We start from the raw sequence: 11,554 nt of genomic DNA, 5'->3' as shown, positions 1-11,554 counted from the left end.
TATTCTTTACTGAACATTTTACATTATGTCTTATATAATTGAAATATCATATATTACTCTTTTTTATTCTAAATTATTTGTTCCAATTCTTTACTACCTACCTAACTATCAGAAAAAAATAAATAAAGAGTCAGATTCATGCCCATTGTCATGGATCTCATTCACCTTCTCCGTCATTGCTCTATTTTCTGTTCATTATTTCAAGTAAGTTACTTTACAATCATTGTTCAATCTCTATTTTCAATTTTTATACGCTTTTAAACTTGCGTAATTCAATATTTGATAACCAATTGAAATCTAATCTTAGAATATTTAACTCAAATATAAGAGGTTTCATCGGAGATGGTTCGAGTCCACTTATACCACTGTGACATTCCATCAATTCCCAATAATTAGATACTAGAACTCGAGTTTATGTGATAAGTTTGTATGATTTCCAAGAACCCAGCAAAATAATTATTTCAACATCAGCAAGAACACATAAATATACACATTTTAATACATATAAATTAAAAAAATTCAAATATATTTCAATTTCAAAATATTCTTGTTGAAGTCGATATATCGCGAATCTTCAACTCATTAATATATACAAATAAAAGAATTCACACATATTTCAAAAAATTAACACATATTTCAACTTCAAAAAATTCACAAATATTTCAATTGCAATAAATAGCAAATCATCCACTTATTTCAACTTTAAAATATTCTTAATTGAAAAAAACTTAAAATTAGAGATAAATCATGGCAATAATAAAAAAGTAGAAAATTTTTTGGAATCAATATATTCAACAATTTGACAGAAATCAAACTGTTTTGCTATATATATATATGCATATATATTATTAAAACAAAAAATTAATCATTATTTGTGTAAAAAAATTAGATGGACAAAAAAAAAATGAAATTCTAAGAACTAGAATGGATGTACTTTCAAAACTCCTAACACATAGAATTGATGAGAGAAGAAAGAAATTGAGATAGAAATTGACGGTGATTAGGATTTATTTTGTAAATTGATATAATAAAAAGATTATTTTGATAAATTAATTTAATTAAAAATTAAAATTGATTAAATAATTTGACACAGCCTATTTAAAAAATATCTCAAAAATAAATAGTAATTAATGGGCAACGCATTTAAAATATAGAAGAAATATTTACCCCAGTGTGCATTCTTTGATACAATTTCTGCCCCCAGTTGAAGCTACAGCCCAACCATCGTCGAAATTCACAGGTACAATCTGAGGCTCGGTCGGAGGAAGATTGGAGATGGCGGATGCGATGAAACTGAGAAGCGAAGCTAGCACCAGCGGCAGTGGCGGAAATGGTGGGAGAGGTGAAAGCGTCGTGGTGGATGTGGGCCGCCGTAAAAGCACCTGTGGATACTGTAAATCTGGTGCGCGCACCAGAATTTCTCACGGTTAGTTTCTGTATTTTTGCTCATCTAGACAGTAATTTGTTTCTCACTGGTCAACTGTGTATCAATTGAGCGAGTGTAGAATCCGTTTTGATGTAAGAGGAGACATAAATTTGGTGGAGATTCGGTTTGCTGATCTAGGTTTTGATTTGACATCCTTTTGCCTGTTTCTGGAGTATAATGGTTGGAGGATGCTGAGAAAATAATGGAATTTGATTGATCATAATCAAATTGATTCAACCAGATCACATGCTTATTTTTAATTGATTCTCCCACACTGGACTGGGAGTTATTAGTTTGGGCTTCATTGTGTTTACCCTTTCATTTACGAAGTCAAAAATCTTCCAGATAATCTGAGTGGTATTGTTCTTTATTTTGAATGGGTTCTTCACAAAATTGAACTATTTTAGCTACATAGGTCTACATTTAATGTATATCTGTGTGTGTGTGTGTATATTATTTCTTAGACTTTCAATTGCTGATTTTATTCGTCGTTCAGGATCTTCATCATGATGTTGCAAAGTGGCAACATATTTTAGTTTTACTCCATTATTTTTTTATGTCACTCACTTGTATTTATATTCTTTGCTACTGCAGGACTTTGGGCACATAGTCTAACGGTTGATGACTATCGAGGTCGATTCTCTGGCTTTATTTCCATGCATTTTGCTAAGATCCTACCTTGCCAGTATTGATCCCCTCTTCTCTATAAATTTTTTGCTTAGTTTCTAGGGCAAAGTCCACCACGGGCTTATTGAACTTCATCATATTCAGTGAACTTAATCACCATTCCCTTGAACCATGCCACCATGGAAAGAAACCAATAGCAGAGGAATCCAGTTGTCGTTGATTTTTAATGTGCATTATTCTCTTCTGGTTTTATTATTGTCATCACATGTATATTTTATCAATGAATTCAACAGCAGATCCCAACTTCTTATTTTTATTTGTTATGTAACATTTAGTCTTATTTTCCTTTGATTGATATCAATTTGTCTTCTTCACATTTAATTTTCTCGTGGTTTTCTTCTCTGTAGCACTTCTCGACAGAGGATGGAGACGATCTGGCTGTTTTTTGTACAAGCCTGAGATGGAGAAAACATGTTGCCCTTCTTATGCAATCCGTCTTAAGGCCTCCGACTTTAGTCCTTCCAAAGAACAAATGCGAGTATCAAAAAGAATGCAAAGGTATATTCATATTGTCACAAAATATTGTCTGTGAGGTGTGTATTTATCACAACTGGTTGCACATGAGTTTTAAATCCAGCAACAATGTGCTGAAAAGTGTTCATGTTCTGAGTGATGCATATTTGCATAATTATCTGCGAATCTAGATGTTTGCTTGAGAAACGAGGTTCACATTTGCACTTGGTATTAATGATTAATATCACCATGAATAAAAATTCACAATTCAAATGATTATGTGCAGTTAGCTGAAGAAATGATTATGTATCAGTGATTGCTGATCAAGATAATGATGCCATTATATTTTGAATTCCCCCGCCCCCTGGCTATGTAGACGTGAGGCGAACGTGTCTATATTTTCCTCATTATGTGCACAATTTTGCTTCTGTTTCTCCTTCTTTTCTTTGTTCCAAGGTTCTTCATGTTGTATTACCTTTGGGTCTTCAGGTGTGTCATGTCTGCCTGCTTTTATGTACGATGCTGCCATTTATATGAAGATTCTCCTTTCCGAGAATTTATTAGAACGTACAACTACTGAGTGCTGGACTTATTTTTTAGGTTTCTTGATGGCAAACTAGAGATGAAAAATTCAACCGAGTTAATTAAAGAGACAGAAGCTTCTAGGGGATCCTGCTGTAGTGTACATATCTCAAATAAAAGTTCTGATGCAACAGATTCGATGGAAGTTGATTCTGAAGGTAAGGAGAAGGCCCGCAAGTTTGTACATTCCTTATCAAATGAGATTGATCATGCGATAAAATTATGCATGGAGAGTGGGGAGCTTTCCTCTGATTTCCAGTTGCCAAAGGCAGCTGTCAAAAGAGTTGCTCCGGCTAAAAAAAAGTTGCAAGCAGACATGCTCGAAGATCTCATATTCTCCTGCAATATTTCCTTCCAGATTGCAGCTATTTTAAGACGAACAAGGAAGGATTTTGAGGTTGTGAAGTCATCTGAACATGGCTTGGGGGTAAACAGAGATTCATCTGAGCTCTCTCCCAAGACAATTGCAGAAATTTTGGTGAGCCATTTAAAGCAGCTGGCAAAATCTTTTGGTTTGTCTGCCAGAGCTTGTAATGGACATATCAATTTCTATTCCACTACAGGAAAAGTTTCTTTCGATGAAGAAATAGGAAGTGGTACAATGTCAAAAACACCTTCTACAGCTGACAAGGTTAATGACAGGCATTCAAAGAAAAGCTGTGGAGCACCTCAGGGTCATAGACTGAGATTTGAAATTCGGTTGAAAAGGTCTAGCTTTGATTATGAAGAATATTCCTTGTATAAGAAATATCAGCTTAGAGTGCATAATGACACCCTTGATCATGTCACTGAAAGCTCATACAAGAGATTTTTGGTTGATACCCCCTTGGTTCATGTTTCACTAAATGGTGATGGTGCAGCACCTCCGTGTGGTTTCGGTTCTTTCCATCAGCAGTATGTGTTAGGTGGGAAGCTAATTGCAGTTGGTGTCATTGATATACTCCCAAATTGTTTGTCGAGCAAATATTTATTTTGGGACCCTGACCTTGCCTTCCTGTCACTTGGCAAGTACTCAGCTTTAGAAGAAATCAAGTGGATTAATGAGAATCAAATGCATTGCCCAAGTCTCCAGTATTATTATCTTGGGTATTACATTCACTCCTGCAGCAAGATGAGATACAAAGCTGCATATCGACCATCTGAGCTTCTGTGCCCTCTTCGTTACCAGTAAGTATTGCCTAAGCAATGTGCAAAAAGTGAAAAATAACATCTATGCAGAACAAATATGGCCGCATCAAATGTTTTGATTCTATTGAGAACTGATAAAAATCTTATTAGATATGTACTATGTATGCTAATATCTTTGCATTTGTACTCCGGATGTCAGCTTGGTTAATTGTAGCCTAAGTTTAGTCTAGTATCTAAATCGTTTAGTGGGTATTGACCTTAAAATATATTATTTTTTTATTACACATTAGTCTAGTATCTAAATCATTCAGTAGGTATTGACTGTAAAATATATTATTTTTGTATTACACAATTTAGGCGGCGCTTGCAAATGTATAAAAAAAATTGATTATGGCCTTTTCCTTTATATAACAATTTTGTAAAGGAAAATTCATATTCACTTTTTTAAGGAGTTGCAAACACTACCTTAGTATGGTTTAAATTGGTTCTTAAATGTGCATATGAGATAGTAAACTTTGAACTGGATTTCAAATATCTTTCTTTTAAATGTTTATTTCATATACAATTATTTATTTAGCATTAGCATGTTTATTAATAAAATCTTTTGGAATTATTTGTATATAACTTCAATAACTAACTAATATGTGTGTATGTATTTGTGCACGCACGCATGTACGTAAGTGTGGTATATATGCCTGTCTATCTATGAAATTTTGTGTGTAAATATGCACACGCAAATGTATGTTATGAATATACATATACATATGTATATTTTTTGTGGAATTTGTCCAAAATGGATTGGTGTAAATGATACCTACCCCATTGCCATCCATTTTATGAAGTATACCCATTATTACTCGAAGCGTGGTGAGATGCATTAGTCCATGAATGACTTCTACACTCAGATCTAAATGACCTATCTTATAGTGGTCCCACTGGGTTTTTATATCATTGCAATTGTTGTTGGGTTGAACTCAACATACACAGCAAAGGTCTAGTAGCTGCGTAATTGAGCATGGGAGATATGTCTAAATTGTCAATTAATGGAGATTCAGGCTACTATTGGTATGAGAATGTGTTTGGACATTAAGTGGGGAGACTGAAAACTTTGAAGTGATCACTGGAAACCCATTAGGTAATAATATTTAGAAGTTCTATGTGACAGGTCATGTTTGCTTCTCAGTTTCTATTTTAGTCATCGTTTCTAACTTAATCTCTATGATGTCAGATGGGTTCCCTATGATGTTGCAAAGCAGTTGCTTGATAGAAGAAATTATGTCTCGTTATCTGATTTTTCTGCTTTACAAAATGAAGATTCATTGCTGCCAAATGTTTTTGATACCTTGGAGGAGCAACAAAACGACTTCGTCCAAGACACCTCGGGTGATGCTGTAAATGAGGATGAAATGGCTGAAATGGACTCGGAAGATTCTGATGATGAAGCAGACTCAGAAGCTATTGGTGCAACTTCAGTGGAATCGGAAAATGCGGACCTCGGTGATTTGCTGATTGGATTGAGGGGAGCTCGTCTGAGATACGAGGTACATAAAATCTTGCAACATGCGTGAGTTTACTTTTGTTCTTGTATTGTTAATATCAGATGGACTAGAAGTTAAAATCTCCTATGACTCTTCAAGCAATATTTTGTTGGAAGGATTCCTGAGGAGGATGCTAGTGCTTAATTGCGATAAAGTAGGGACCACTTGAGAGATAACAAGGATAGTACTACCTCCACTCAAATGAGAAACAATTTACTTGCAATTTTTCTAAATGCAGGTCTCCGAGAGAAAATAACTTACACAAAGTTGCCTCCATCATTCACCTAAAAAAACGTCAACCTTCACTGTGTGACATCTGGTTTATTCACCATCACATTAAGTGCCACCAACCCCTTCAAAACTTTTCCAATCTAATTTTTTCGGGAATATCTTGAAGAAGATTCACCTTGCTTTTGCTGTATCATAATTTCCATCTTACCTTTGTCTGCAGAACATACGACATGCTTTTGATTCCGGTCAGAGGAAGTTACTGGAAGCCCAGTTGCGGAGATATGTTCGAGTTGTAGGGCACAGAACTTTCCAAGCAAATGGTTTACTCTCTGGGATGATTCACAGACCGATCTTTGTTCAGGTGTGTTTCCTACGCATATAGCCTGATGATTCGCCAGAAGTTGCATGTCCAAGTGAATTTGAATGTGGAAATCATTTGGTTTTGTATCATTCATGTTGGTTTCTTCTGCTGATTGAAATGAACTGGATCTCAGAGTGGTAGCTGGATACTGGGATTTTCAGTGTTGATTATTATTATTACACATTACAATTTATGAGATTAAATTGTCTTGATTGATATTATGACGGTAAAGATACATCATGACATGTTATACAATACAATACAAAACATTCTATTAATTTGTACAGCAGAAAATGCTTTTTGATGTTCCTTTTTTTTTTGGGGTACAGAATACATTCAAGGGGCATCACAGCTTACTCAAGTTTTACATTTTTAAACCTAAATTCGAATGGTCCAAGGAGGGTGGAGGAACATACAAAATAATTTAAAACTCACACTTTTTTTGTCAGAATCATCTGTGATCAATTTTCATTATAAAATTATACCATCCTCATCCTTCATCCACAGTAAATTAAATCAACACTTCATTTTTCACAATCGATGGCAAATGCATCATTCTTTAGGGAGGTAAATAAGCATATGGTTGTGGTGTTGATCCGACAATGGCCGTCGATATGGTGATGTTTTAGATGGTAATGAATAAGCTAGCCGAGAACTATATAGTTCCTTGAGTTTACAATGATGGAATTGCTTCACATAAAACTAAAATTGCTTTACACGAAACTGGAATTTCTCCTGCGATTAGGGTTTTACTCAAGTTTGCTAGGTGTTGTGGAGATGATTGGGTTGTAGAAGAAGATGGTCGATGGGTGAAGACAAGGTTTTGGAGAATGTGATATCGCATAAGTGAGAATTTGGGGGAAATTAGAGAGTTTTGTGCGTTCGTGTTGGAGGTTTTGCATGTAAATTTTTTAAAACAATTTATTTAGTGAAATGAAAGATGTTTTTGTATCTGTACATGCATACATTTATGTGTAAATAAATGTAAAGATTCTCAATCAAGCGTCGTCTGCCTCGCTTCCTCCACTGTGTACGTCATGGCCGGCCCAATATCTACTTCCATCAGGGCCACAAATCTTGAACCTGTTCCATGTAAACAAGGCACCTCAGAAACGTGCAACCATTTCTACACTAAACTGTACAATGCCCTATTACGGTGGTACGGACGTGCATATACCGTTCAAGAACAGATTTGCCTTCTTTGTACTTTTGACTCTTTTCTTGTGCAGTTTCCTGGAGAAAATCGAACAAATTATCAGTATTGTTAAAACATGTAAAGGGTTCAGTCGTTTCCTCAAATGTGAATCTTACGTATTTCCATCCAACAAGTGAACCACATAGGACACAGAAGATATCAGCAGCTACGTGCAACCCAGTAGTCATCATCCTTTCTTCTTTCTGCCCAAAGGTTATGTTTACTCTGCAAGAAATTAACAAGTGAAATGTATGGGTACCAAAATGAGCTGCTGTTTTCCCAGAGCACAGATCTTACGTTGAACCGAGCCACAACAGCTGAGCAAGTCATTTAAGAACAAATGAATACATACGCTCATTTTACATCGTTCGAGTGGTAACTTCATTGCAGTTCCATGTGTGAATATTTCCTTTCATGTTAAAGTTCGAGTCTTTGAACACAGAAATCCACCTGTGTTCATTATGGTTCTCGAGTGTCACTCAAAGCGAATACTTTGAATAAATTAAAGATGGAGATTGGACTTTGAGAGGATTAATTATCATAATGAAAAAGATTGAAAAAGCTTACTTGGCTAATACAACAGCACAAGAATTTATGTCAATATACCGAGGACACTTTACATATATCTGTGTGGAGTGATTAACTGAACAGCACTCGTTCAGAGTTGCAAGCTCATAACACCAAAAGTTTGTTGATGCATAAAAAGTTTTAAGCCCTTGTAATTGATCCAAAGACTCGCAAAGAAATAATCTTTTAACCATGTAAAAAGAAGAGAAAAATAGGCCTTAGTTTGAAGATTTGGGAAGATTTTGATTAAGGAGAACTTGCACCTTATCGAAGAGATAAGCCTTCCCATGCCGACAGTGGAAAGACTGAAGCAAAGAACCACAATGCAAAACATAAGTCAATAGCTAAAATGCATGCCATAAAAGACATTATATAGCGATCAAGAGAGTAAGATGAGCTAAACTAGAAAGTAAGCTGTTCAACTCGAGATCAAATTACTACATGTTCGCTCTAAACGAGAGGAGACGTCTCTATTTTTCTCCCGGGGAATCTTTAGAATTCCTATACAATATATACCAATTAAAATCACAACCTTTTCTTCATAATATAGCGTGGGATACCCTATTTTGCACTCAATTTTCAATCAGATCACTTGTAACACTAGGTCAATGAGCAGCTCAAGCTCGACGATAAATTCACGAGTTTAGATATTAGTCTCAAAAATTTAGAAAGCTTGACTCAGGTCCAACTTGTCTTACCCCGAATGGTGATACGTTCAATTAGCCTACAATATTGACCACACTAATAGATTAACCTGTAATATCCCAAGCTACAAAAATTTAGACATAAAAAAGTGCAGTGCAGCCTAAGCCAAACTCATCGGACTCCTCAGAATGTAAGGTTTCTTATAATTATTTGAAACAAAGGCTGTCCATCAATCAGATAAAGTTCTTTCTTCTTAATCAAGCTATGCAAACCAATGTCCTTTCCCTAGGAAAACTACTGGAGTATGTATCTTGTGAGACAGTCACACGAATCTTTATTTGTGAGAGAGTCAACCCTACCAATATTCATAATAAAAAGTAATAATCTTAGCATAAAAAGTAATACTTTTTCATGGATGACTAATAAGAGATCCGTCTCACAAAATACAACCCGTGAGATCGTCTCACACAAGTTTTTGCCAAACTATTCAACCCGCGATTCAGTTGTCTTCTGACACATTCAAAAGGGAAGAAATAAATATTTAATTCAGGCCCTCGATGAAATGAGAGAAAGGATTGAGTGTCGTCGACCCCAAAAATAAACCAAGGAAATGCATAGAAAACATATCATAATACTCTTTTCAAAGAGAGACCCGCCTCTGTAAATTCATCACTCAATTTTGTTTTTTTTTAAAAATAAAACACCGCCGGTCTGGCGGGGTTAGGCAGACCCCTACGCAAACTAAGGTTCTGTGAAGATCTTGACACCGACTAAGGACTTCGTGCAGCACAGAACCTCAAAATCGATACTGAGATATTATACATGAAACAAAATATTAAAATAAAAATCATATTCCACTGATTAAACCACAGAAGTCTTGGATTTTGCTAAGATCACACCTTCCCCAACACGAATCTCAAATCACCCTGCAAAGATGCTTATTAAAACAGGATTGATACTAGTTATCTTCACGGGCAGATTGTTCCAAGAACACAATTGGTATAAACTTCGGCACTCTCAAACCATTGTGGCTCAAACATCGACTTAAATATATTTAAGATAAAAACAACAGAAAAAATCCAAGAACACTGCATAATGAAAGTAATAACATGTTACCGTAATCATGCAATCAAACATATGGCTGTAGATTTTTGTGAACAGTATGCTACATCATCGGGATAAAATCATCAGCAATCAAATGAAGATTCGTGTGGTGCCATTATAGTTCTATAGACAACCAAATTGAATCACTCCTCTTGTACAAGAGATAAAGGAATTCACTTGATCCAATATTTCCACCAAAAAAAAAAACGAGAAGAAGAAGACATGGAAGAAAACTGAAATTTGTTCAAGAACAATCATATCATCAAATGAAGAAAGTCAACCACTTCCCACGGTACCCTCATCAAAATCATCAAAAACAACGAGCCCAATTCAAGATTTCTCATCCACCCCAGAAACAATAATAAGAAGGTTAATCATCATCTCAAAAAAGTGACACAAAATTTGATCTTTTCCACGAATCGATAGGAAATGATCACAAAACCTTGGACATTATGTCTTCACCGAGAGCAAGATTGGTCCCACAGTGCTTGCAACTGTAGATCTTTCCTTCAAGAAATACAACAAACACCCTCCCCATCTCTCCCAATATCTCAATCCTCTGATCTTCACTCCAAACAATATAAAAAAATGAAAATTCAGAAATGGGTGTCAAAGAAGTAAATAATTTAGAAATCAATTCACACGACGCTCTGTTTTCTACAAGATTTCTAGATGGTCGTTGAGTAGACGTGAGGAAGAGGATAAAAGGGTGCTTGGAACAAACGGCAAAGGTAGAAAAATCAATTAGACCAATCGATTTTCTTGAATAATTAATAGTAGTCTGAGAAAGAAATCTATACGAGGTTTTCCAAGAAATCAGCGGTTCAAGAAATGCGGGGAAAGATTAATTCAGGATTTCAAAAAAATTCCAAAAGAATAAGTACACTGAGAGGACGTGCTTCCTCGATATCAACGTACACAGTGCACTTTTTCTATTGTGGGACGAGTGTAGTTAGGTGTGTGGGGTCGCTTTTCCCTAATGTTCAGATTTGGGATAAAATAAAGAAATTGTAAATTCAAATTCAATGAATGGAAAAAACGATATCGCAAAATCGAATTTTTTAATTTGTATATAAACGTTAAAATTGAAATTTATATGATTTGATTTTGGATTTTATTTGTCAAATTCGAAACGATTTTAATATATTATAGAGAGATTGTAAATTCAAATTCAAGGAATGGAAAAAACTATATCGCAACGAATTTTTTTATTCATATATAAATATTAAAATTGAAATTTATATGATTTGATTTTAGATTTTATTTGTCAAATTCGAAATGATTTTAATATATTAATTCAAAATTTAACTAAATTAATAATTTTATTTATATTTTATTTAGACGATATATTTTACGAAATAATATTTAGTGAATTATAATATTTTTGTTACTTTTAAATTGGTTATTATTTATTTATTTCATTTAGATTTTATATTTTAAAGTTTTACTAAAAACAATTAAGTAAAAACTAATATATAATATATTTTAAATTATATTTTAGTTATTAATTTTAATATTTATCATAGTCGAATATATCGAACCATTTTGCTAGAAAATCGAACAAAACCAAATTCAAGGAAAATAGTTTCTACTTTCCATACTTTCTGTAGGGGAAAGATAAAATTTGGTTAATTTTG

At 34.5% G+C, this 11,554-nt stretch overlaps 2 protein-coding genes across 4 annotated transcripts; one reads left to right on the top strand and one right to left on the bottom strand.

Moving 5' to 3' along the window:
* Positions 1-1,158: 1,158 nt before the first annotated feature.
* On the top strand, positions 1,159-6,710 carry LOC142538624 (arginyl-tRNA--protein transferase 1-like). The gene is given in 7 exon segments (XM_075643938.1): positions 1,159-1,426; positions 2,021-2,059; positions 2,461-2,611; positions 3,167-4,315; positions 5,505-5,817; positions 6,266-6,340; positions 6,342-6,710. Coding segments are annotated over 7 exon segments (1,920 nt in total). The 5' UTR covers positions 1,159-1,275; the 3' UTR covers positions 6,384-6,710.
* A 105-nt stretch (positions 6,711-6,815) lies between these two features.
* On the bottom strand, positions 6,816-10,860 carry LOC142538626 (protein yippee-like). Of its 3 annotated transcripts, none has more exons than XM_075643947.1 (5): positions 9,930-10,853; positions 8,430-8,473; positions 7,718-7,826; positions 7,584-7,639; positions 6,816-7,489 (listed from the first exon to the last, which is right to left on the bottom strand). In XM_075643947.1, the coding sequence occupies exons 1-5, from the start codon at positions 9,948-9,950 to the stop codon at positions 7,405-7,407; spliced, it is 315 nt and encodes a 104-aa protein (XP_075500062.1). In that variant the 5' UTR covers positions 9,951-10,853; the 3' UTR covers positions 6,816-7,404. The 3 variants fall into 3 exon arrangements, 2 of the variants coding, with proteins under 2 accessions (XP_075500062.1, XP_075500057.1); XM_075643942.1 differs by having other exon boundaries at positions 10,360-10,851; XR_012818732.1 differs by having other exon boundaries at positions 7,432-7,489; positions 7,718-9,107; positions 9,298-10,860.
* Between the last annotated feature and the right edge of the window lie 694 nt (positions 10,861-11,554).

Source organism: Primulina tabacum, chromosome 1 (genome assembly GCF_025594145.1).
Source record: "Primulina tabacum isolate GXHZ01 chromosome 1, ASM2559414v2, whole genome shotgun sequence".
NCBI lineage: Eukaryota > Viridiplantae > Streptophyta > Magnoliopsida > Lamiales > Gesneriaceae > Primulina > Primulina tabacum.
This window is presented reverse-complemented; position numbering and strand designations above follow the sequence as displayed.

Bases quoted from the DNA above. Each gene is read 5' to 3' on its own strand.
- LOC142538626 (XM_075643942.1), bottom strand. From the start codon at position 10,455: ATGGGGAGGGTGTTTGTTGTATTTCTTGAAGGAAAGATCTACAGTTGC. The intron at 7,640-7,717 runs GTAAGATTCACA...GATTTTCTCCAG, and splicing joins CACTTGTTGGATGGAAATAC to GAAACTGCACAAGAAAAGAG. The intron at 7,490-7,583 runs GTATATGCACGT...TACATGGAACAG, and splicing joins GGCAAATCTGTTCTTGAACG to GTTCAAGATTTGTGGCCCTG.